The following is a 26,281-nucleotide window of genomic DNA, read 5'->3' as shown; positions in this document are numbered from 1 at the left end:
TGCAATTGAGACCTGTGCTTTGTCTTTTCTAGTTGGGGAGTGGAGAATCACACAGGGTGGTCTGCAAAGAGAGCATTAGGATGCTTCCTCCCACTGTCAACCGCATCATCCATCAACAGAGTTTGCAGGGCTGGCTCAATCGATGGCTGCCACAACACTAAGATGTTTTCAGAAATATGCAATCAGGAGATGATGGATGCTATATTAACATAAACATGTGGAATAAGAACCTTCTACAGACAAGCAGCAACCCTCTATCTCTGCCTGTCTATGAAACCTTCTTAGTGAATTGCATTGATTTTTATTTTCTTTTAATCAAATTAATAACAAAATATATTTTTTATTTTTATATTACTGTTTAAATTCAGTTTTTAAAAGTATGTAATCCATAGTATGTTACTAAAACCGTTGTTAATACATCTACAAACTGTGTGACATCATGTTGAATTTATAACACAGTGTAACTTAAAAATATGCAGAAGTAATTTCGATTTGATGTAGAGATCTGACAGAACATGTCTGTTCACTCATGAACTTTTTTGAAAACTTCAGTGACACTGATAGAATACACTGTAATTTAGCTTCAAACAATGTTCGAGGACAGGACTAGTGATGGCCAAATGAAGCATTCTGAAGCACTGAAGCTTGTATTGAAAAAGGGTTGGGGGGAGGGGGGTGAAAAAATTGTTGTTCATTTGTTTAATAGATAATTTTGATCAATAAACGTTCCTTGTTTAAACATGCACAACGGTTTGGTCTTTCTTTACTTGTGACTTTTTGATGTTGTTAAATACAATAAGTGAAAAATACACATTATATACATATAATGCTGTACAACGCATTATTGAGTATGCTTCTGCTCTGAGGTCCTGTCTCCATGTATTTATGCAATTTATCACTGGACAGCTATGTTTATAAATAATACTATATTAGGCAAATTTTCTTACAGCCACCCGTGACTCTGGCCAAACGGATCAAGCCTCAACACAGTGCTTTTGAAGCAGTGTGTTGTTGTTTTTTGACACACGCACCGAATAGTCAGTTTCAAGCGGGCCATCACTAGACAGGACCAAAAATAATTTAAAAAGAAGTCAATGTCTAAAGTACAGCTTTGAAACACCTTCATAGAGCCCGCAGAGCACTTAAAAAAAGAAAAACTAGGTGAAAGCCTGGCATCTGTTCTGCAAAATATGGGGAAATTATAAGACCATTACTGAAACCTTTGCACCATATAAGAGTTTAAAGAAATGCAAAGAATAAATTAAAATATTAAGTTGCAACATAAAAGAAAAAAATGAGGGACATCCTTATAATTCAAACAATTCTGAAGAAGTCTGAAAAGCCCAGCAAACAATAGGCTAAATGACAAATTAAGTTCTATCAGTCTCGTGGTTTGGGATCCATGAGCAAGCTCATCAGAATCGCGTTTATTGGCCATGTATATGCGCATACACATACAAGGAATTTGGTTATTACTTCTTGTTCTTCAGCTTTCCTTAATTTAGCAATTTGACTCCCGTATCTTCTCAAGAATTTGCGTGCTTCAAATTTAAAAAGTTTCCAATTGGTACAAAAGGACTTCTCTCTGTTAGCTTTGTTCCAATAATAAACAATTAATTTATTAATCTGCATGTTAACCATTTTATCTTTTAGTAAAGAATTATTTTACTTCCAATAAGAGAATTTATGAGGTATATTATCCAGTGCAAACATTTGGACGTTAATGTAAATTGCTCTATGATCAGTGAGGGGGGTGGCAAGTATATTAACGGTAATATTATCTTTATCAATACAGTCAGAAACAAGCCAAAAGTCAATACGTGATTGCCTGGATCCTGTCTTATTGCTCCAAGTAAAGAGTCTATCATCTGGAAAATTTTCTTTCCAAATATCCACAAGATTAAATTTTCCCATAAAATTTTTTAAGTTTGCACTGTATGAAGACTGCCGCCCTGGAGGCCACCTATCAACCGCATTGTCTAAAGCGATGTTAAAGTCTCCACCAATTAAGAGGACTGAATTTGGGTATTTGGAGAGCCAGAAATTAATTCTTTCTTCTAACGAGTCAAGTAATTTATCATTTTCAGTTTTATTATTGTAACCATATATATTTACTGCAATGAAAGTACTGTTATTGTGTCTGATTATTGAGCAGAGGTAGTGTCCTATGGTGTTACAGTCAGAGTGTAACACATCTCCAGAAAAAGAATTTTTAAGCGTGGCAACTCCAGCAGAACGCTCAGAGCCATGGGACAACCAGACTTGATTACCCCATTGTGATTTCCAAAGATTTGTATCAGCAGGTGTGGAATGACTCTCTTGGAAAAAGTATTCACTGCACTGTTAATGTTAGCTATGTTATATTGCTGCCTCTGTTCGGTGGTGTCGAGCCAAACGGACTTTAACGTTTCTTTGAACGAGCTGACGGTTCACTCGTTAAGCTGAAAGAAAGATGCTTTAATCACAGGAGTCACACGTGTCCATTGTACCATCTGGGAACTCTTCTTGTTTAGCACTCTTAATAACACAAACACTAAATCCTCTGTCTCTTGTGCTGTTTTGTAGCAGTGTATACACCTGAGACTGTCACCTGTCTGTCTGTCCTGCACTCTCTCTCTCTTTTTCTTTCTCTGATTGTGTAATGAAATATGAGCATGTATTTATAAGTTACACTTGTGTTTGAATCCTGCAGCTTATCACACATGTGATTTCCATATGTGACAACTGCAAGTGTCCAGAGTGAGGACAGACTGAGAGACCCACTGCTGCACATCATCTGTGAGGCTTTGCACCCCTGATGATCCACCAGGACAAACTCAAATAATTTTACCATTCCAGTGTTTTCAGTGTGGGAGAAAGTACTCAGGGCCTTCAAGTTAAACACTATGAAAGGCAGTACCAAGTTTAATATTCAGAAACATAAACTATGTATCAGCAGCAGAATGGACCTAAAATAAATGTCCATGTTTGTTTCAGTTCTATGAAGCTTTGAGTATTTTGGATCAGTAGCACTCCTGTGTTTGTTGCATCATATTGCTGTAATTGTTTATATGCTTTATATATTCTGAGGTAAGTTGATCTATAGTGTTACATCATATTCTATAAGGATGTTATGTGTTTGTATATTTTCTGCCCAGTTTGACCCATTTAGCAGAAGTCAGCCTGTTTAAGGCTCTGATATCTATTCTGTATGACTTAAAGCAGTTATGACATGGTCTGATTTTGTCACCCAATAAAGGAATATTTAATATATCGGTCTACTCTTCGTTTTATCAGAAACAGTTATCACAGCTCGTAAATTTTCATTTTACACATATGTAAGCATTGAGCCAAATTTAGTAATGCCAACATAATGAAAGAACAATATTTGTCTCTTATATATGATACATCTATATACATACACTGTCAAAGATACCTGTCTTTGAGTGAAGATTTAAGGTGATAGGACATAAATAACTACAACTTGAATCTTTACTGAAGCTCAGTATTTGACACAGAGTTCAAGCTCACTGCTGTAATAACTAATCATGATTAATATAATACTAACTTTAATATTAGCCATATTATATTTACTTGTAGTGCATATACACTCCTACCCGTCTTTCATCATCTGGTTTCCTGTGCCAGATGTTCTAATGATCCATTGAGGCAGATATGCCAGAAACATTAACTAAAGCACATTTCTGTGACTAAGCAGGATTTTAAATCTTTATCAACAGCTACTTCAGAGGAAATTCTTCAATAAACTGCAACCAAAGGCTCAACTCAGAGGACAAAACCCAACCCTTTATAAACAGTGTGACAGCAAACTTTTTCTTGTGTAAAGTTACAAATAGGACTACTTATCCACTGGACCTTTTGATGTTTTGATGGAGCTCCTGACCCAGCCCAAGCTCTCTATGAAGACGAGGAAGACGGGGAAAAACTCCCCAGGGGGCCAGATTGATGGGAAGAAACCTTGGGAAAGCCCATTCAAAGAGAGATCCCCTTTCCTGGGATGGCTGGGGGGTTACAGGAACTCCAAGAAAGCAAAATTTAGATTTTTAAAAAATGGACCCATTCTATCTATTCCTGTCAAACAGAAAAAAAAGAGTAAAAAATGTAAAAAAAAATAAATGTAAAAAATGTTTGGAATCATGTATGATTTTCGTTCCACTTCTCACGTGTACACCACTTTGTATTGGTCTTTTATGTGGAATTCCAATAAAATTGATTCATGTTTGTGGCTGTAATGTGACAAAATGTGGAAAAGTTCAAGGGGGCTGAATACTTTTGCAAGCCACTGTATCTCTATCTGTCTGAGTTGGTTGAGTTGGTTCTTAATGCCATGCAGACACTCTGTGTTGAACCTACTCCTGACATGAAATCGCATCTGTAACCGGAAGGTCACCGGTTCGATCCCCGGGCTCTCTGTCCTGGTCGTTGTGTCCTTGGGCAAGACACTTTACCTTACTTGCCTACTGGTGTTGGCCAGAGGGGCCGATGGCGCGATATGGCAGCCTCGCTTCTGTCAGTCTGCCCCAGGGCAGCTGTGGCTACAACTGTAGCTTGCCTCCACCAGTGTATGAATGTGAGAGTGAATGAATAGTGGTATTGTAAAGCGCTTTGGGTGCCTTGAAAAGCGCTATATAAATCCAATCCATTATTATTTGTGAAACCTTTCTTCACTTTTGTATTGATAAGGTCACTTCTAACAGGGCTCAGATCTCAGCTTTAATGACATGTTTGAGCCTTGGACTTTAAAGTAAATTGTTAGTCATTTGAAACCCTCATTATTTCATAAAATAATGATGCTGTCCCTCCTTCTCTACTTAGAGGTTCTTCCCACTGTAGGACCTTCTAATTTAGGAATTGTTAATAGTAGTCTGTCTTCAGTCTCATAGGTTTTAAATATGGAGTAGATGAACCTTGACCACTTGAAATCTGCTTTGGTTCAGTCAGGGGAGGCATTTAGGTGAGGAAGAAGAGTGTTGATCCATAAAGGTCAGTGAGGTCATGTAAATGCTACTTCTGCTGTCAGACACGGAGATTAAAAAAATGTGCATGAATCTTGCATGATTTTCATTTACACCCATCATCTTCAACACTGGGTACAACTGGGTTGACTTGGTTTCTTCACGTATCGCCTTCAGTGCAATTAAAGGCCTGTTAGAGGTAGTGTTGGATGCTGCATGGCTCATGTTCACACATCATAAACTAGTTTGAAGCATTTGTGATTAAAGTGGTTAAATTCTGGAAATCATCTTTAGTCAAAACACGGCTAATGCTTTACTGATGTAAAGAAAGGCATTGACAAAATGATTAGCTTAAAGTAAAATCACAGGCCAAAATAAACTGAATAAGTATATCATGAAATAATTAATTAAATATGTAGAAAATTATTAAAATAGGGAATAATTAGTTTGTTTAATATGCAAATAATTATTGCATATCAATTAATTCCATTTAAAACATTTAAGAGATTGTTTATTTTTATTTCAAATTTTATTTATTTTATTTATTTATTTATTTATTTAATTAATGACGCATTAACTATTTAATAATATATTTAATCCATTTTGTCACTCGTGGCCCTCCATAGCGCTAATCCTTAATGTCCTGCTAAATTATGTGCTGTGGGGAAAAATTCCGACTGGATAGCGTTTATTTTATTTTATTTTATTTTATTTTATTTTATTTTATTTGTGTCGCGCTTTTTAGAGGGGAAACGGGGACACCCATGCCCTCTCTGAGATTGCTGAGATTTTTAAAAAATTATTTACAGTTACGCAGCACTGCAATGCGTCATGACGTAGGAGGAAACGTCACGCACAACTGCAGCCGAACCAAACAGGAAGTAGTGCGAGAGCGGCTGCTGAAAATGTTTACGTTCAGTTTAACGTTCGTACGACAGTAAGTAGTAATTTAGCGGCTTAATTATGGTTTCATACTTTCACCTGACTTGAAGATGAGTGATTTGCTGATGTTGGTGTCTCCTATAGAGCCTGCGTGTCCTGTCAGGTGTTGCAGCATGCTGTGTGGCTACATGTGTGCCTGTGCGGCTGACTTTGAGCAATAGGAGACTTAGGCACCTTTAACGTTTGTGCTCTGTTTTAGTTTTTTTTGAGGAGATGTTTATATGAGTCGTCTAACTCGGATTTGTTGTTCTGTATCTACACAGTGGGGAAACGCAGTACAACAGGGAAAAGCTGCTGCAAGGTGATTCACGTTATAACAACAGGTGTAATCACGTGTTTACCTTTCACATCTAACTGCACCTGTGTGTTTGGACGGTCTGTAATTTGTGATCTCAGGTCAAGGTGTGGACACGCTGCTGTCAGAGACAGGTGTGCAGCAGGCTGAGGCAGCAGGACAATACCTCAAAGACATCGCGTTTACCAAAGTGTTTGTCAGTAACCTGCAACGAGCTGTACAGGTGAGGCACTCAGGTGCACTTTTTGGGGCACCATGGGAGGAAAATGACTGTGACAGAGGTGGCACATATCCTGCTGTAGAGATGACATCAATGAAAAATAGTCCAACACTTTAGCTCCTTTTACTGATCTATTTACCATTAACTTTTAATCCACTTTGATCATTTTAACATGGCTCACAGTATTTATTTATAGCACTTTTTAAAATATAAACCTATATTCTTTATGCAAAGAATCAAAGGGATAAGAAGCAGATTTTATTACAGCAGCATAATGTTTATAGTTTAATCCATCAGCAGGTTATGGTCTGAAATAGAAACTGTTCATTGACATCAATCTGTGACAGGTATGTTGAATTTTTTTTTTAAGATGTTTGGATGGTGTGAATTTTTCGATGGAGTTATCATCTTTCCTTTTGTAACGGCTAAAGGAAGCACTGAAGCACCTTTGCTTAGCTTTTATTAAGGTTGGCAAACAGATATATCCAGGTCAGTTCACACACTTACAAACCTTATTAGGCAAATTTTACTATTCCACTACAGCACCTGCTTTCCTGCCACTTGCACTGTACTTTAAAATATTGCTGCTAGAATTATTGCAAAGCAAACAGTCCCACAGCATAGTGATATGCTGTGTTTGTTGTGCTGTTGCATTATGGCCAAAAATCTCCACATTGGTGTCATCTTTGGTTTGTTCCGATGTAACTTTTTATAGAGAGGCGCCTTTTCCCCTCACTTGTTCAGTCTTTTTTTCAATTTACAGTCATGAACTTTAACCTTTAACATGCTAAGTGAGGCCGGTAGAGTCTGAGATGTAGCTCCTGGTTTTTGGGGGTTTTTTTTGCGGTTTCTCTGAGCATTGCATGGTCTGATTTTGGGGTGACTTTGCTGGGACGTCCACTCCTGGGAAGATTAACGCTGAACCGGCAACCTGCCAAAACTTGTGCTTTTGTACAGGAGAAGCATAGAAGCACCTGGCTTCTACTTACCATGTTAATTCATATGGGACCAGTAAGGTTGTTTTTAGGGTGTATTGTCTTTCTTAAGACTGTAACTGGCACTGCTCAAGATTCAGGGGACGCCAATGGATGGGTTTCTTGACACAGGCAGCTATTCACGTTCCAAATAACTGGGATCTTTTGCAGGTTCTAAGTCCTGCTGTGAAAATGAACCATTGTCTCCATAAAGCTTGTCAGCAGACACAAGCACGAAGTGCTCTGAAATCTCCTGGTAGACGCTGCATTGACTTTGGATTTGATAAAACGCAGCGGACCAACCACCACAAAGAAAAGCAGACGCCATGTAAACCCAAATGATCACAAAGTTCAGAAACTTCACACTGGACTTCAAAAACCTTTGATTCTGAGCCTCTGCTCTGCTTCCTCTAGACTCCAGGATCCTGATTTCCAAATGAAATTTATACATTTACTTAATGTTCATAAAGGTTCCAGTTATCTTTCTCCTTAGCTCAAGTAAGACTCCACTGATGTCATATCTGGTTCAGGAGTGCTTGATACTAGGACTGCGACAGTTGCAGCTCCTATCCTGAAAACATCTGTGCGTGCTCACTCTCAATGCTCTGACACTAGCCTCAGTCCACTTCTCGTGAAGTCCATAAATGGATGTTTTCTTGACAATCCACTCATGAATGTAGTCTTGTAGTTTGTTGCTTTTGTACCTTTTCCTACCATGCTTTTCTCCTCCACTCAACTTGACATAAACATGCTTCAGTACAGCACTCTGATCAGACAGCAGTGACCTCCATGTGGAGGCTGTCATAGGTTATCATCTGGCCAACTGCCACTTCAGCGGTTTTCCTCACAGTTAAGGTAACTACAAAGCTGTAATAACTGATGTGAACAGTTACATGACTAAGTGATGCCACACGTACTTCCCATCAGCATCAAATGTTTAACTAATGAAATGTCATCTGGTTATGGAGAAATACAACACAGGATCTGTAGAAATGGCTATGCTGAGATTCATGTCTTTTTCATTAACAGTGTATGAGTGACTGATTGTGTTTCCTTCTTCAGACAGCAGAGATAATTCTGAGGAACAACAGTCATTGCTCTGGCATGGAAATGGTTTTGGAGCCGCTACTCAGAGAGCGAGTAAGATCTGTTTACGTTCTGCTGCTTCCACGTGTTAAAGTGTTACACATAGCTGTACGGGAGCCCTAAACTGGGGCTCTTTGTGTTGGCACAGGGTTTTGGTGTCGCTGAAGGGCGTCACAAAGAGTATTTGAAGAACATGGCGAATGCTGCAGGCCAGTCGTGCCGTGACTACACACCACCGGGAGGAGAGACTTTAGATCAGGTTAGTCCAAACAGCTGGCCTAAAGAGCATTACTTGTACAACAGTGCCATGCAGTGGTCATTTTAGGACATTGCAGGTTAAGTAATCCCTTCTGTTTCCAAACGGATCTTTTATAAAGCTTCTTCTTCAGACCAGGGTAATGTAGAAAAGAATGTAGAAAGACTGTTTTGACATTTTACATTCAGAATTTCCATTTAACTCCCTTTATATAAGCCTCAGTGTTGTGGGTGTTGGGTCAGAGCCTATACTGGGACTCTTACTGGGGTATAAAAGAGACCAGTGTTAAGCAACATCTGTGGTTTTTCTATTGCTGCGTCTTCCTCCACTCAAATTCACACACTACCCTAATTCACTTTTTTGGGTGGTTATTTTACCCCTTTGTTAGTTTAAGTGCTCACAGGATGGGAGGGTAGAGAGTTTAATGAACATCCCTAACTCAACTTAAAATAGTAGACACTTAAATTTTCTCCTACACTTTAAAGATAAACTTATCAACACACAAATTTATCCTCTAATTTCTCTCAAAGTTGTCCTCTTTTTGGAGGTTTAAATAATTTCTTGATCAATCACTTGTTATTCATATTAAAATGAATGAAATAAGTGAAATGCTTGTACAGGGTTGGCCATTTATATGGATACACCGTAATAAAATGGGAATGGTTGGTGATATTAAAGTCCTGTTTGTGGCACATTAGTATATGTGAGGGGACAAACTCCTCAAGATGGGTGGTGATCATGGTGGCCATTTAGAAGTCGGCCATCTTGGATACAACTTTTGTTTTTTTCAATAAGAAGAGGGCCATGTGACACATCAAACTTATTGGTAATGTCACAAGGAAAACAATGGTGTGCTTGGTTTCAACGTAACTTTATTCTTTTATGAGTTATTTGCAAGTTTTTGACCACTTATAAAATGAGTTCAATGTGCTGCCCATTGTGTTGGATTGTCAATGCAACCCTCTTCTCCCACTCTTCACACACTGATAGCAACACCGCAGGAGAAATGCCAGCACAGGCATCCAATATCCGTAGTTTCAGGTGCTGCACATCTCGTATCTTCACACCATAGACAATTGCCTTCAGATGACCCCAAAGATAAAAGTTTAAGGGGGTCAGATTGGGAGACCTTGGGGACCATTCAACTGGCCCACGACGACCAATCCACTTTCCAGGAAACTGTTCATCTAGGAATGCTCGGACCTGGCACCCATAATGTGGTGGTGCACCATCTTGCTGGAAAAACTTGGGGAACGTGCCAGCTTCAGTGCATAAAGAGGGAAACGCATCATGTGGCAATTTCAAATATCCAGTGGCCTTGAGGTTTGCATTGATGAAGAATGGACCCACTATCGTTGTAGCCCATATACCACACCAAACCATCACTTTTGTTGTTCCAACAGTCTTGGAGGGATCCATCCAATGTGGGTTAGTGTCAGACAAATAGCGGTGGGTTTTTTTTTTTTTTTTTTACTTCACCATTCACATAAAAGTTTGCCTCATCACTGAACAAAATCTTCTGCGTGAACTGAGGGTCCTGTTCCAATTTTTGTTTTTGCCCATGTTAACCTCTTCAACATGTCAATGGCTGTGAACAAAGAGAAACTTGTAAACTCAAGGAAAGTTAGGCTGAAACCAAGCACACCATTGTTTTTCTTGTGACATTACCAATAAGTTTGATGTGTCACATGGCCCTCTTCCTATTGAAAAAACAAAAGTTGTATCCAAGATGGCCGACTTCTAAATGGCCACCATGATCACCACCCATCTTGAGGAGTTTGCCCCCTCACATATACTAATGTGCCACAAACAGGACTCTAAAATCGCCAACCATTCCCATGTTATTACAGTGTATCCATATAAATGGCCCACTCTGTATTTTCTCTGACCAGCAGTCTAGAGCTTTTCAGGGGCCATTTTCATACATTAACCTAAAATTTATAGAGGACCGAAATGGCAACATCAGTGGTAATAGTAAAGAAATTGAGTTAATGATAACGGAGTTACTATTTTTTTTCTGTTCTATTTATCTACCTTTGTCTTAATTTTCTAATTTATTTACTTTTGATTTAATTATTCATCCCCTTCAGTTATTTTTAGCTCATCCAATTGTAGAACTGATGAGCTTATCCCACAACTGTCCTGCTCTCTTACTATAGTATTTGGTCAGATTTTGGTGAAATGAACATGATCACCTAATTGGTCTTCAGCATAACTGTCCTTAAGGTTGAGGTCACATTTGTTGTTTTATGGGCAGTAACCTGTGAATGTGGTGGATGCATTTATTTCTGTTTCTTCATTCTCACTTTTTTCTATTCTTATGCTTTTCTGCTTCAGCATGAAAATGAGGGAGGCATCATTTAAAGTCTGTAATGACTTCTGTTTGAGCGTGGCTGGGTTTATAGAGAATGGCTGAACAAGAAATAAATATGTTTGAGGGCAGACTAGAAAGGATGAATGAATTAATCCATAAAAAAAATGTGAGTTCATGCTTTATACTGAGTTGAATTTAAGAACTTCCACAGACAAAGTTGGACTGGACTTGATTGATTGATAAATCAGTAGATAAATATATTATATTTTCTGCATAAACTCAGAGTTTGAGTTGGATAAATCAAAGTCTGACTTTTTAAACCAAAGATGAAAAAAGCAAATCTCTCCAGTGGAAATGCTGCAGTGATCAAATTTTTTTGGCCTTTTGGTTGAAGGTTGGTTTTTTTTTTTGTTTTTTTTTTAAAATCTAGTATTCACATCAGCTCTGATGTTTTAATATACAGTAGGTACGAGGACTGAAAATTACATGGAGAAACGAATGGCTCTCTGAGCTTCCCTGTCATGTTGCTTTCAGGTGAAGCTGCGATTCAAAAAATTCCTCAAAGCTCTTTTCAAGCAAATGCTGGATGAGCACCTCTCATCAGGACCGGCTGCCTCTTCAGGAGCTTCAGCATCTGGAGATGTCGCCCAGGGGACCGCGGCCGTTGCCTCCAACACCCCTCCCCGCTGCTCAGCTGATGACGGCCTTCAGGGCGTGCTTGTCCACACTCTGGTGGTGAGCCACGGCGCTTACATTCGTGTAGCCATCTGGCACCTTGTGGAGGACTTAAATTGCGCTCTACCTGCAGGGGCGAAAATGCAGCAAGTGTTTTCACCCTGTCCGAACACGGGCATCAGCCGCTTCATTCTCACTCTGAGTGAGTCTGAGTCTGGGCCGGTCCTCTCCGCTGCTCGCTGTGTTTTTACCAACAGGAAGGACCACCTGGAGAACCTCGCAGATGGTGAATAGCACAAAAGAAAATAAAGGGGTAGATGTTCTCTGCTTGTGTGTGTATATGTACACACTATCTGATGGATGATGGAACTATTATAAGCACTAATCTAGCACAGGTAACTGAAGGCTACGTTGCACAGGGTAATTCATGTTTTCTCAGTCGCTGTGTTTCACTGTGGATCAACGCTCAGATTCAGTGTACAGTTCTGTTTCATCATGAAACCATGTCTGTCCAGCTGTAGGCCAGTAAGGTGACCTTTCATATTTAAATTGTTTAAAAACTGATCATTAAATTGCCTCTTTTATTGTGTTGCACCAAAGTTTGAAGTATTTAATGTATTGTGGCATTTCCTGTGTGGCAGTTGTGCTGCTGCTCATTTTATTGTGTGCAATATTTCGTGAGAGCACTGATACTTTGAGTTTGTGTTTAACATTTCATACAATCACAAGTAATGAGGGGAAAAAACAAGTTGCACAAATCACAGAATGCTGTGAAATTACTTGCAAGACATTTGTGGATGTATTGTCTTTTTTCTGGGTGCTACATATTCATAAGATCTTTTTATGTTGTCTGACATCATTTTATCTCCAATAAATGGCTGATGCAGCTCATGATGACCTCAATCAATAAACCATGGTCTGATTTATTCCCAATAGCTGTGTATAACTGAAAAACTGATGAAAAACAATTTAACACAAAGGCATGTGTTATGAATAGAGCAGAAGAGCATCTCTTAATGGGCTACAGCAGTAGAAGACCACACTCCAGTTCAGAACAGGATGCTGAGGCTACAATTTTCACAGTTCACCAAAATGAGACCAGAGAAGATTGGAAAAGTGTCATCTGGTCTGATGAGTCCATTTCTGCTGCCACATTCAGATGGTGGGATCAGAATTTGATGAGAACGGCATGAAAGCATTGATCCATCTTGGCTTCTATCAACATTCAGGCTGGTGTAGGGTTAATAGTCACCCTACATGAGTATTTTTGCTGATCATCCGTTTATGAACATGGCATCTACTGATGGCTGCTTCCAGCAGGAAAACAAAGCATGTCACAAAGGTCAAATCTCAAAATGGTTTCGTGAACAAGGCTATGAGTTCACTGAACTCAAATGATCTCCACGTATTTGTAAAATGGGAATCAAATGGTCCCCACAAAGGTTAAAGGTTATTTTACTAGACTGAACCTCAATACAAAATAGATGCATACTGTACTTTAGTGTTTTAGATTTCCGCTTTTCTTAATTCTGAGGGAAAGGTAAAGGAAGCACAGATAAATTTAACCATGTTTAGAGATATCATTCAATCTAATGCTAATGCTAAAAGTTAGTGCACTGGATTTTATAATGTTAGAATAATGAATAAGGGGGGGGGGGGTATGTTTTTGGGAAACTTGTCGTATTTGAGGGCAGACACAAACGGCTGCTGTTGTTGTTTGCATTGAAGGATTTGTTGGCATTACTGGTGCTACATCCTCTGCTACGGTTACGGTGCTAAGTCAGCATTTTCAATTTCTTTTGAATCCACGTTGGATGTCTTTAAGTGCTGATGGGAGATCAGTTTTGCTGCTTCCACCTATTTTTAATATCCTGTTGTGAGTCTCTCGGTAGGTCAAAGTAACAGATATCCTTAAAAAAAAAACCCCAACTTGCAAACTCTGACAGGGCGTCATGGATACCACTCTCATGCAGTTTCAGTTTATTCACAAATATATTAAAATACAAATTCCAGCATAATGATATATAAAATAGGTATTTGTGAAATGGAACTCCCCCAAAACTGTTTACGGCTTTTAAAAAGAAGTCCAAATGTCACATTATACACACCAAATACAACATGGTAATTCTTAACATACGTGATCATACTAACCTAAATCACTACAGGGATCCTAACATATAAATTACATCCAATACATCTACAGTATGAACCTCATATACAGAGCTATTACAGTTTTTAAAAGCTCATTGCCACTCAGCATTCAAAATCAAGCATAATTTAGTAGCAACTGTTGGATTAAAGTCTGTGTGAAGGAAGAAAAAGATATGTTTAAAGTGCTTTGAAGCTCCTCCCAAAATTCTGGACCTCTTGAGGTCACACTAACACATCTACATTTAAGTTTTCTTTCCCCTGAGAAGTTTTTTTTTTCTTGGTAGAGCTCACAAAGTCTTATGTTGAGTCTAAATGCTACAAGCATCATGAAAAATGTCACATTCAGTTAACTTCAGAAGCCTGAAAAGAAGATCTATAATCTCTCAAGATATGTGGGATAAGCATTGCACGCACCATCTAACATTGCTTTACCTTAAGTGAGGTACAAACAAAGACTGGTCGATGGTCAGTAGTGCTTCACATGAAAGAAAATGGCTAGTTTTATAAATAAGCTAATATATTTGGATAATTTCTTCTTGATTAGATCATCAGTCTTACATATTATATTTGCAGCTTTGCTTCAAAGATTATAAAAGAGTTAAACTGTTGTTTGCTGTTATCTAAAGTAACTGAACTTAATCAACGCATATGGTATGAAAAATACCTTTAAAGTAAAACATTAACAGATTTACCAAAAAGAGAGCGCACAAAAACAACTCACAAACACAGAACGTATTTTCTTTTATTACTTTATTTTGTCCCAAATTCAAGCAACACTCCATCCAAGACCCCAGCTCATACATTCAAAGACAAACCAAGTTTCCCTTTATGTACATTTGAACTGTCTCACAAATAAATAAAACGAAGGAATGGATTTAAATAAATAAATACTCTTTGGGACTGTTTTTTGTGTTTGCTGGTGGCGCCCAGCACCTGTAAAAGTCACATAACTGGAGTTAGGAGTTGACATCTGTAAAGGTTATTTACCCTGTACATATATTCCTTCAAGTCATGTATTAAAGACTGGTGGAGGATACACAAATGAGTGATGGCAGTGAAAAGTTGTGGGATTTCCCTGTTTAATTCCAATTTAAGAAGTTAAAAACCACACAGGACTTTCAAATATTTAATCTTAACCTACCAAATAAAAACTTTATAGTATGTTCGTCATATATATATCGCTTTCTTTTTGTTTTAAACCATTAAATGGTGCCTTCAGTATTCCAGATGCAGGCTAAGTTGAGCTTCTGTCATGGGAAAAAACATCAGTGTCACTTTTGAAATGTGGGTTTCTCAGACCAGCTGTAAAAACCTCATTGAGAAGAAACCACAAAATCAAAGATTGCGCACACATGTACACTGATTTGGGGGTAATTAATTTGAAGGGCTCTGGTGATTTTGTGAGAGAAACCAAATAATATTCCGAAAGAAATCCTGATCAATGCTCAGCGTGAGAGCATGCCAGCTGGAACATCTGGACACCTAAGATATTATTTTAAAAGTGAATACAGGTTAAAACACACGTCCCTCGACTTAAAATCTATATTTACAACTGCGTGAAAACTAAATTAAAAGGAAAGAGAAGGCTGCAGGCGCAGGTGAATTTAAAGACAATATAAATTGTGCAAAAAGAGTTGCAAGTCAAGTTTGTACATTCAGTGTATAAACACACTGCATTGCTGAATGATTCGTGACTAAAAAAGTTTTTAAGTCAGTGTGAAAAAGAGGGAACGACCTTATTGTTCTGCTTTCATTTTTCCATGAAGTCTCATGTTAATATTTTTTCTCTTGTATGATCTAAACTAAAATGTTAAACTATAGACTCACGTAGACTAACTGAAGGCTACCGTGGTCTTTCTCAGCCAACTGTCCCGGCGCTCCGGGGGCTGGCCGGGTTGGAGAAGTGCACGTTCCAGGGGTCTTGGCTGGATGGAGCCGCGAGTTTCTCCCGGGACACGTTGCGTCCGTCATCCCCGACCTCTGTTTCTATTTCCGTCTCCATTTCCACCTCCCTTTCCTCCAGCTCCTCGGGCACGGCCCGGGAGTCCGAACCCTCTTCTGTCTGCCCTCGGTTTCTCTTCTCCCTGTGCAGCAGGAGGCGCTCCAGTGGTACGGTGTTTTTCCTGGGCAAGAAGAGGGAGGTCTGCGGCAGGTTCTGACCCGCCGAGTACACCTGTCGGGAGCCCTCCAGGTTGAACAAGATGCCGGTCCGGCTGGAGTAGTACACGTCCCGGTTGTTCTCCAGGAGCTTGTGGTTGAACAGACAGTCATCCCGAAGGCAGACAGGCTGGAAAAGAGAGAGGTGAGAATGAAACAAACGGAAATAACCAACCAAATGTTTCTTTGATGCATGCCATGAAATAAATGTTTGTTTGTTTTTAAAAAAACTGTTTAAATTAAATAAAATTAAAAAAATAAAAATAAAAATCCACGTTTAGAAATAAATCGGATCGCATGGAAAACAAAAGTGTTTTGCGGGATTATTAAATATAAAATACACGAAAAACAAACCACACACACAAAAAAACCTCTCACATTAATTACTTCATAGCTCAGAGAAATACAAATAACTCGCTGTTTAGTCAAAGAAACGGTGAAAAACAAATATGGACTATTGTTTGCATTATTTTGTGCAGAAAAACGTCATAAAAACCATAAATGTAATAAAAGTAACTGAAGGTTTGAGGTCTGAGTTTATTGACAGTGACCTTTATCGATGAATGAATATTTATTTTAGACACACTGTGCGTAAAAACTAAGTTGCACAAGGTTCCGACGAAATGCGTGGGGTCGATTAAATCACAAATAAACACTGAGTGAATTCAAATTAATTATTTGCTTACAGAGCTGAACGGGTTGCCCTCCAGGTCCATGCACAGGTAACGGCTGCTTTTGACGCCGAGGATGGCGATACGATCTCTTGCTTCAGATTTCAGTAGAATCACACCTGCAGGGGGAGAAAGGAATAATAATCATACGAGAATACAGACTTTCATTATACTACAGCATAAATATTAGAGTTATCTTACTATAGGTGCTCCTGGACGTAGTTTTGCGCACACTCCCATCTAATCTGATCTCCAAGTAGAAGTTATTGAGGTCTGTGGATGTCTGCAGGTGGACGTATCTCCTTGGGTTCCCCCAGGTGGATCCAACCAGAGGTGATGGGTTCGGGACCGTATCCCCGAGAGGAAATCCCTGCAAGACAGCGAGAAAGAGCGCCAGCACGGTGTCTCTCATCCCCATTCGCCTGTTGACGTCCATTCTGGTTCAAACTTCGAGCTCCTGGAAGTTTTCAGATGCTCTGTTGTCGCAAAGTTTGGAGACAGTTCCTATTTAAAGCCCCCCGAGCGCCACTCCTGCTCACATCCTTTGGGTAAAAAAAAAAAAAAAAAAAAAAGAAACTCGCCCCCAAAGCAGATGTGCGGGTTTGCTGCAGCGGAAGGGCCACTTCCACCTCTGTCTGTTTACACCGATGCTGCTGGTCAAACAACAGAACTCTTATTTTTGGTTAGTCTTGACTCATCCACCCTAAATTAGACCTGTTACCAAATAATTCCTGCTTTAGTTTGGTGTAAAAAGATGTACAGGGTAAATTAAAAGGAAAAAAAACCCGGAACTTACATTTTATTTTTAATCAAACCAGACACGGGTCATAGTATAATTTAGCTGATTATAATTAAGACATACATTTTCAATTAAATAACTTATTATATGTATTTAACAGAACCGGTTAACCACGGTGGACTAGACTTATGTGCTGGTTCAGTTTGCCTTTGCGCACCTGCAGAGCTCAACAGTCCCTGTGTTTGACCAGCAGAGGGAGACACTTCCTTATATAGAGCAGAGAAACGAAAGCCTGATAGCAAGACTGTGACAGAATAGTTTCCCCAGAACATCACTCTAAAGTAAACTCACGCTTCAGTTTTGTGAAAATCAGTACCATTAAGTGCAGCCAAATAGTTAAAAAAAATGAACAGAAATGTTAAATACCAGTGGTGGAAAGTAAGCTTATTCATTCTGTACAGCCAACAAGCCTTTAGATTTAACATGTGGCCTTCAGAGGAGGCCTGACTCCTACACTTGGACCTGCTGTACTGAATTACTACACTCTAAGACGGATGTTTGTCTGGGGTTGAAAAGTGTATTAAAGTTGAATTGCCTCAATTGTGCATTGTTTCCAATGGCCAGCAGGGGGCGATTCTTTAGACTGCAAAAAGGTTGCGTGGAAGTCATCTAGAAAATACTCCTCACTTGCAGGGAAGAGGATTAGCGCATTTTTATAGCAGTATTTTTAATGAACTTTTTGTGATTATTATAGAAAAGTAAGAATTCTGGAAGAAATTTTTACAACTAATTCTGGCAACAATAACGTCTGAATTCTGATTAAATCAGAATACTGAGGAAAAAGTGAAAAAGCGAAAATATTGTTTCCCTCACAATCAACAGGCATGCTATATATATATTTCACTTCTGTTCACTTCACTTTCAAGTTTTGTTTTGCTGAATTCACTATGACTTTTTATGGTCCAACTTAGAGTAACAAAGGAGGATTAGGGAGAGTTTGCTCTACCTTGTGAGCAGTGACAGTTGATTTTCTTAGGCAGATTCACCTCCAGTTTGTCAGGTAAAAGAGTTTAAAGAGATAAAGAGTTTAACCAGTGCTACACAAAGAATCACACCTTTTCAAGCAGTTTAAAAAAACCCAAAACAAACTTTTATTGGTATCTCAGGAATACAGTAGACTGCTGTGCACAGCACATACGTACAAAAATAAAAGGAAAAAACTTTAATATCCTTACTTAGCATTGTCTGTTTTCAGAAACAAATAACTGAAGTTTGTTTCTTTTCATTTACAGTCATCAGCAAACCAAAACTAAGGCAGAAGGTGAGGTATATGAGAACAGAGGAGAGGAATAGAGAAGGATTTAAAAACAAAACAAAAAAACAGAGAAAAAGCACACACCCTTAATCAGATTCAGAGCTCAGGCATGCTAAAGTATGTTAATCATTATTTTTTTTAAAAAGAAATTCCTCACCTTGACTTAATTAAATTTGACCTATGATAAGAAAATGGAAGAAAAGAAAACAGATAAGTCTGGATACATTTCTTTCTTTTTTTTTTTTGGTCAAAGCTGATAGGTGAGCGTTTTGCTTTAGACACAAACTTTCCCTCTTTTAGAGATTGTTTTTCATGACCGATATTGTTTGAAAAGTTGCTTCCTTACACTTGTTTCTAATCAAGATGTCCTCGATAAGGGGCTGCCAGAGACATTGGACATCTTGATTAGGGTGCTGGCTGAGAGAAGTGCTCTTTGCTTTCATGTCTTGCTCAGCTGAAAATACAGATTCACAACGGTTTACTCCCGAGGAGATCAGTGATATGACACGCAGCCTCATCAATGACAACAATGAGCCTTTTTTTTCCTTTGTTTGTTTTGCTGACATTTTGAGCTACATTTGCTTTGCTGTATATAGCCTTGGCATTTGCAAAAAATGCCCTCAGAGCAGAAACAAGCCATTTAAGATTGGAGAAGAACACTGTTATGATTAAATGAGCAGCGTGGCGTGTTCAAATTTTGGGGTGCAGATGGAGCTCAGCAGCAGCAGCAGCAGCAACAGCAGCAGAGGGCACGCCCTGAGGATGGCTGGGGAGCTGTCCTAAAGGACTGGAGTGCAGCAGGAGAGGTGAGGTGAGGCTTTGCGTGACTCTGCTCCCCACATACTGCATTAACTCTGCAGATGTCCCCTGCACAGAAATATCCCTACATGACTATTTAGAAAGGGGAGTTGACAGCAAGTTGCAGGGCTGTATTTTAAAGAGGTGGGGCTCTAGTTTCATAGGATGTAGTGCTGTTTCAGAAAATACTGCAGGTAAAAGGAACTATTAGAAATATGTTTTTGAGGCCTTAAGACAGTCCGACCCATATAGAAGACCACCCTGGTCATTGGGGTCGGGGTCCGTAACTCTGACCTTGAACTAAAAAAGGCTGAAAGGAGAGGAGGAAGCTCCTGGGTTACAGCTGGAATCCCAAGGTCTCTTGCTACAGCAAGTAAGCTGTGGGGTGAGGGACAGGCAGAGGTGGGAGGGTGGGATAGAGCTCAGGTATGTGGAAAGCTGCCTGTCATCCTGGCAGATCCGCATTCCTGCAGCAGGTTTGAAGAACAACAAAGACAGCAGGCCAGCTCTGTCACATACGTCTTTCCTGGATTTAAATAGTCCTGTTTCCTCTGTCACGGGCACAGACAGAGGCAGATGATCAAGCGTTCGTCAGTTCTGTTTTTTTTTGTTTTTGTTTTTTTAAAGTAAACAGCTGCAGAAAGTACAGGGGTGAATGTACTTGGGAAGACTCTCAGGAATTCTCAGAATGAGGCAAGAGAAACATCTTTGGAATATATAACAAGATATTTGTGCACACTAACAGCGGGTCTGCAAAGCTTAATACACCTCTAATAAACTTTTCTTATTAAATAATGAGTTTTTGACTAGCTCAGCCATTCAGCTATAGCAAACTAAGATCATAATCAACAGAAATACGGATGCAGAGTTAAGAATGTGGATCCAGTCCTCGAGCTGAACCGCGCTTTAGTCCTTAAAGTCATCTATAATTGCATTTCAAAACATTTACCTCCAACACCTCACTGCCACTGCAGTGCTGCTGCTGCAGAAAGCAGGTTCAAGCAGGGGAATTGCCCCAGGGCATGCACATCCTCCACCAAACTCACTGATGTGAGGAAAAAAACACAAATGTGGAAGCAAAGAGAACATTGAGGCACCATCATCGATGGTCGACTGTGCAGCCTGAACTCTTAACGCCTCATCCAGGCAACTGTAACAAAGCAGCATTGTATGGTTTTTTTTGTTTTTAAAAAAAAGAAGAAAGAAAAAAAAGCTCCTGAATTCTTCTTCTTTTACATTTGCCAACTATTTACAAAGTTTTTTTTCATTGGTTTCATGGACAGTAGACATCATTTTCAATAGCAGCTATATCTTTGCCATTCAGAAAAAAAATGAAAATAAATAAATAAAAACCGCATCCCAGTTTACTGTGGGAGCTCTGTCCAAGACTATGTGCTGTAACATTTCTACTGTGCGCTCTATCTGCTCAAATAAAAAATTTTCTCCATGCTGGGATAAATACATATTCCACCCTGTTTATATTTCGGCAATCCCACAAAGTCAAGCTCATGGCCTTGTGCCAGTCTACATGGCTGACGGCTCTCTGGTCTCAACCACAGATTGTTTATTACTTAATCGATCTAATTACAGAAAATAAAATAAACCAGAGATAGTCAACCCCCTCCCCCTCCCCCTTCTGAGGCCCTGTTCGGTGTGTCAGCCCTATTTCTGACTCCAGCGGGTGTCTCTTACATGCAACTTTAAGGGGGCCACAAGTGGGAACACCAAGGCACCTTTAAATCGTGCAGCAAAGGTAGTGAATTTAACCACTGCCAGCTATCGATAATCAAGCGCTTAAAGGTTTGCAGAAAAAATAAATAACAAACTTAGCAGATATTTGAGCAGAACTCCATGCATCCCTTAATCGAGTAAAGTGGTTCTTTGAGGTAACAAAAAGTATTCATTTCACTCTCCAAAAGCACAGAATACAGCTCATCCTCCATCTCAACAAAAAACAAAAGGAAGTGACATTTAGTTTAGTTGCAGCAAGCACCAAGGTAAAGTGGGACAGGCAAAGTCTTCAACTTTCCCCTGTCCATAAAAACAATAAGCAGCACAGTATGGCATACATATACAAAGATAACTATCCAAATATACATATATATATATATATATATCAGAATAAATATTTGTCTTTTCTTTTGCAGTCCATGGGTGTGTATATCATTACTATGCATTTACCTGGAGGAACATCCACATGTGCAAATTGTTAAGTTATTGCCAGTTTCTCTCATAGTCGTGGGAGGAAATGTGTGACAGTCATGGCGGTGGTGGCCTTGTTGCCTCTCTTTACACGGCCATGCTTGCTGAGGGCGATGTAGAAGCCCTTGTAAACAAAAGACTCATAGGCGTTGTAGTTGTTGGGCAGCAAAGTCTCCTTGAACTTGCACTCGTCCTTGAAGACTCTCTAGAAAAAGAGAGAAGGACAGAGGGGTGGGGGCAGGGAGGGGGTGAGGGGTGTCAATAAATCTCATGACAGACGCAGTACGAACATCAAAACATATGCATGGTTTCCACATGACCTCTGCTTTGGAAAACAGCCTGCCTTAGACAGCATGCTTTGAGGGAAACAGGAGGAGCAGGCATGCTGTTGCAAAAGAAATGCCCTTTTCAAATGCAGACACCGGCCTCCTGCTTTTACTGCTAAACTCATAAAAAAAGTCTCCCGACTGGGTTCACATCCTAACACTAATCAAAAGGAGAAGTGAACGAGCTGCAATCAAAGGCTGAATAACACAGGAACACATTACAGTGTTTACTAGGACACATTGTATTAGCATAAAAAACCCTCTTTTGCTACAAGTGCAGATCTGTTGTACATATATATGTGTAGAAAACTCTGTTACATGTAGATATCCTACTTGGTTAAAGAATTAACATTAAAGCACAGTCAAAGTACGGCAAGTAGAAGCAGTGGTGCTAATTCTGACTTTAATATTGTAATTTTCATCAACTAGTAGTTAGAAGCTGTCATACCATGGAGCAAAAAAAGGCTAATACAATATTTTTACTGGCTTTGGCAATTACAGACATATTTTTATATATTATTAATTTCTTTTAAATTAACAAAAGAAACCAAACTTGTCAAAAACCTTGAATACGGACTTAACAATCTAAACAGGGCAAAATTATGACCACAAGTAATAAGTTTGATTTTCATATTCAGCCCAAAGCCCAACACAGCAAACTGTAAATTAAAAATCTAACTATCATTTCCATTTTCACTGTGAGATACACGCCAGTCTGAGCTTGCAGAGTCATTGCAGATACACACTATTAGGCATCAGCACTAAGTTGTAAGGTTGGATGGGACTCAGATTTATAAAATGTCCATGTTTCAAGGATTTTTATGAGACATAAACAGCTCAGAACAATATTGTAGAATCAAATTTTAGTGTAAGAAGAGAGACCTGCTGTGATATTTGACATCAACTGTAGCTAAAAATACAGAAACTACACATACACACACACACACACACACACACACACACACACACACACACACGCCTTTTATTTGGCATCTAAGGCATTAAACAGCATGTCATAACTGACCTACTTTTACAGACTGGCTATAATTTCGCTGTCATGATTTCACTGAAGATCGTTTGATTGTGCATAGCAGCTTCAGGAGAAATGAGAAAGAGACTCTTTTACAACCGGAATGTAACTAAGTACATTTACTCAAGTATTGCACTGGGGTACTGGGGCACTTTAAATGGAAATAATGCACCTTTAGCTCTAGCTGCTTTGCAGGTTAAGCTGAAATATTATCACTGAGTGGGCCGTTCTGCTGCACAGCAACTTCATAAATCACTGTTTCCGATAACAGTTACTTTTGCTGAAATACAACTGTGAGTGTGGCATTTTTACTTGTAATGGAGTACTTCTACGTGGCACCACTGCTTCTTTTACTTGAGAACAGGATACTTAAACCACCGACAGATTCTGACACAGCAAAAGATTTGAACATTGAAGCTTTCTTGGACCCTGCTGGGAAGCCCCCCTATCATCGCGGCATATTAATAACACAACAGCGCTCATAAAGTCGTGGATGCAGCAGCTATATGAACTCGTCTTACACTGAACAGGATATGTGTGTATGTGTGTGTGACAAGGAGAGAGAGAAAAAAAGGGGGGTGGGGGAGCCTCTGAAGTTGCGCACAAACGTACCGTTCCGTATAACCTTCCCCTGCTGTTCATTGCGACAAACAGCCCACTCCTCACTCCGAACAGGCTGATCACTCCTCGGTCCACGGTGGAGATCTCTATCAGACCTGAACGAAACATACTGTTAGGGAAGCAAAGACACAAGTCACACTGCGACTGGGGGTAAAGTCGAGTAACTGGCCTATGCAGCAGGGATGGGTGTAACCTTGCAGGTGCATTGCGACTGGATGATGCTCTCCCTGCTCAATTAGCCCCTTTGCAGTTATCAGCTATTTGCATGTTCGATTCTGCGAGTGTAGTCGAGAGCGTGCTGAGAGGGACGGGAGGGTGCCCTGCTGTAGGGGACGGAGGGTAAAAATAAGTTAGCGTCTAAACTGGCTCAAGCATTCATGTCATGTTTTTGGTTTGGGAGGATATTTCGCACTGCACGGATGCAAAGCTCAGTACACTGGTTTTGCTTTCGGGAACTTTCAACCATGCCGACACCTCTTATTAAATATCATGCAAGATAAGTGAGCGGCTCTAACTTTTGCACAGCCCTGCGCATAGGGTTACACTCTTTTTCTGGGTCCAGTGCTTTGCCGGATGCAACTCACTGTATTGGTTCTCATTGTGTTCACCGCTTATCCTGCCATCCGGGAGCACCTGCAGGTGAAACCCAATGCCCACGTTGCAGTACAGTCGTCGCACTCTTTTGATGCCCTGCAAATAGTCACTCTCCCAGTTCAGCTCCGATTTCCCCCCAGTTATACCCAAGTAGGAGCGGGAGAAGAGGGTCTCCCACTTCTTTTCCAGTAAAGTCGCATTAGTCCTGCTCGGAATCGGATAAGATGAAACGATTCCCCAGAGAGAAGTCCACAGTACAATAACTGCCAGTAGCGTCCAGTGAGTCCGGGCCCCGCTGGACATACTGTAGTGGCACCTTTGCGCAATGGCCATCCAGTTTACCTTTGGGGCACGTGGTCAAAGTTACCTGCCCTAAAAATGCAACTCTTCTTGATTTCTGTCCTTTGGCATGGTGGTGGTAAAGGTTTATTTTGGGATCAAGATAGATCAAGGCCCCATAGCCTGAGATCTGAGCAGGAGGATTGGGACAGAGCGCGTCGGAGCTTGAATTGGTGCCGGTGGCGATGATCATCTTTCGCCGCTCCGCGCCTCTGATCAGGCAACGCTGGCCGTGGAGGGGGACACCACTCACCGCAAAACCAGCTCACCTTGCCCCCGACTCTCACATCCTAAAATGACATCACTGTGACTTCACCGCTGCACCCCCCATCAAAAAGTAGGAGATGGGAGGAGGAGGAGAAGAGTTACAGGACCCTGGCAGGAGCGGCAGCTCTGATAGGAGTAATGGGGGGTGCTGCACCTTCAAATCAGCGTCAAATAAGCGAGACAGATTGAGAAGAAGAGCATCCTGTAGTGCATTTCAAAATAATAATTAAAAAAAACTTCCCTGCATCAGCTTCTCTCCCAGACCTTCTGGTTAAAAAAAGCTGCACAGTTATATGCTGTGGCCTTTACAAAAACGCAGTCTAGCTGAATACACAGGATATTTTTTATTACTGAAGTCAAACTTTGAGAAGCTAAAATTATTTCTAATTATCACTAAAATAAGTTTTATAATGCATCGCAGCGAAAATACAAGGTCACAAAAACAGGGGTGGATTCGCCATGTTTGTCATCATCTCGTCTTTATTGTGTTTAAGGTGACAGACGCTTGATAAAAGGCAGTGACAGCAAATAAAAACACAATCAATGCATTAATCTCGAGTTTATGCATTTAGGCATTATGAATGAAAATGACATTTTTCCTCATGTTTTTCTTTAAATTGTCACCCGTAAAAAATGGAGTTGAAATAAATATGTGAACAGAGGTACTCAGGTTTACTTCTGTTTTTGGATGACTTTGGATATGATTTCAAACACAGAATTGTACGTAAAAGTTCAGTGATTGAGTTTTTAAATGTATGAAGACAGCTTTGATTTATAAGTTGATCATTTTTCAACTAACTAAATACTTGTTTACATTAAGTATCACCAGAAAATGGTAAATAAATAAATAAACATTTCCTAGAACTTATTTTGGTCGTTTATTGTGGTACAAACAACATGCAGTGGGATGTTCATACATTCTTTTCTTATTTTATTATGTCACATAATTTGTGTACATGAAATACTTATAATGACATTCTCAGTAAATACAAGTGAAAATGCTTTGACATTAAAAAACAAAACAAAAACATGCTTTAACTGCAGCAAGCACAAACACTTATGATAGTGTAAATGTTATTAGCGGTTATTTTGTGTTTAGATTTTTTGCTTGATGTGGATCTTTAATGTAGTTTACTGTTTGTGTGGCCCTTTACTGTGCAATGCAAGGATTATGGGCGTGGTTGCAATAGTAATGCTGATTGATTCTGGCTATTGTATTGAAGACATACTTTTATAGTAATAAACTACTTATAGTACTTAAAGTAGGAATACTAAAATTGAAGAACAATGGCAACCAAACAGCTGACAGTATTATACTTTACTACTAAAGTATACTAAAATGTATATTCTATAA

At 39.6% G+C, this 26,281-nt stretch overlaps 3 protein-coding genes across 5 annotated transcripts; 1 reads left to right on the top strand and 2 right to left on the bottom strand.

Moving 5' to 3' along the window:
* Positions 1-5,777: 5,777 nt before the first annotated feature.
* On the top strand, positions 5,778-12,620 carry tigarb (TP53 induced glycolysis regulatory phosphatase b). 3 transcript variants are annotated; one of them, XM_040036084.1, is made up of 7 exons: positions 5,841-5,892; positions 5,982-6,035; positions 6,161-6,198; positions 6,294-6,415; positions 8,449-8,526; positions 8,621-8,731; positions 11,577-12,620. In XM_040036084.1, exons 1-7 carry the CDS (start codon positions 5,861-5,863, stop codon positions 12,009-12,011), a joined length of 870 nt encoding a protein of 289 aa, XP_039892018.1. In that variant the 5' UTR covers positions 5,841-5,860; the 3' UTR covers positions 12,012-12,620. The 3 variants fall into 3 exon arrangements, with proteins under 3 accessions (XP_039892020.1, XP_039892018.1, XP_039892021.1); XM_040036086.1 differs by lacking the exon at positions 5,982-6,035 and having other exon boundaries at positions 5,778-5,892; XM_040036087.1 differs by lacking the exon at positions 5,841-5,892 and having other exon boundaries at positions 5,919-6,000.
* Positions 12,621-14,465: 1,845 nt separating this feature from the next.
* fgf23 (fibroblast growth factor 23) lies at positions 14,466-17,575 on the bottom strand. The gene is made up of 3 exons (XM_040036116.1): positions 16,898-17,575; positions 16,712-16,815; positions 14,466-16,155 (listed from the first exon to the last, which is right to left on the bottom strand). The coding sequence occupies exons 1-3, from the start codon at positions 17,130-17,132 to the stop codon at positions 15,727-15,729; spliced, it is 768 nt and encodes a 255-aa protein (XP_039892050.1). The 5' UTR covers positions 17,133-17,575; the 3' UTR covers positions 14,466-15,726.
* Positions 17,576-20,736: 3,161 nt separating this feature from the next.
* Positions 20,737-25,293, bottom strand: fgf6b (fibroblast growth factor 6b). The gene is made up of 3 exons (XM_040036117.1): positions 24,312-25,293; positions 23,719-23,822; positions 20,737-21,955 (listed from the first exon to the last, which is right to left on the bottom strand). The coding sequence occupies exons 1-3, from the start codon at positions 24,652-24,654 to the stop codon at positions 21,779-21,781; spliced, it is 624 nt and encodes a 207-aa protein (XP_039892051.1). The 5' UTR covers positions 24,655-25,293; the 3' UTR covers positions 20,737-21,778.
* Positions 25,294-26,281: the final 988 nt, after the last annotated feature.

Source organism: Simochromis diagramma, unplaced genomic scaffold (genome assembly GCF_900408965.1).
Source record: "Simochromis diagramma unplaced genomic scaffold, fSimDia1.1 OVJJ01000816.1, whole genome shotgun sequence".
NCBI lineage: Eukaryota > Metazoa > Chordata > Actinopteri > Cichliformes > Cichlidae > Simochromis > Simochromis diagramma.
This window is presented reverse-complemented; position numbering and strand designations above follow the sequence as displayed.

What these genes read in the sequence shown, in the direction of transcription:
- fgf23 (XM_040036116.1), bottom strand. Translation starts at nt 17,132, where the DNA reads ATGGACGTCAACAGGCGAATGGGGATGAGAGACACCGTGCTGGCGCTC. An exon ending in TACGTCCAGGAGCACCTATA is followed by an intron (nt 16,816 to 16,897) that starts GTAAGATAACTC and finishes CTCCCCCTGCAG; the next exon opens with GTGTGATTCTACTGAAATCT. An exon ending in AGGGCAACCCGTTCAGCTCT is followed by an intron (nt 16,156 to 16,711) that starts GTAAGCAAATAA and finishes TCTCTTTTCCAG; the next exon opens with CCTGTCTGCCTTCGGGATGA.
- tigarb (XM_040036086.1), top strand. Translation starts at nt 5,780, where the DNA reads ATGCGTCATGACGTAGGAGGAAACGTCACGCACAACTGCAGCCGAACC. An exon ending in CAGGGAAAAGCTGCTGCAAG is followed by an intron (nt 6,199 to 6,293) that starts GTGATTCACGTT and finishes TTGTGATCTCAG; the next exon opens with GTCAAGGTGTGGACACGCTG. An exon ending in AGCCGCTACTCAGAGAGCGA is followed by an intron (nt 8,527 to 8,620) that starts GTAAGATCTGTT and finishes GTGTTGGCACAG; the next exon opens with GGTTTTGGTGTCGCTGAAGG.
- fgf6b (XM_040036117.1), bottom strand. Translation starts at nt 24,654, where the DNA reads ATGGCCATTGCGCAAAGGTGCCACTACAGTATGTCCAGCGGGGCCCGG. An exon ending in ACACAATGAGAACCAATACA is followed by an intron (nt 23,823 to 24,311) that starts GTGAGTTGCATC and finishes TGTTTCGTTCAG; the next exon opens with GTCTGATAGAGATCTCCACC. An exon ending in GGGGAAGGTTATACGGAACG is followed by an intron (nt 21,956 to 23,718) that starts GTACGTTTGTGC and finishes CTCTTTTTCTAG; the next exon opens with AGAGTCTTCAAGGACGAGTG.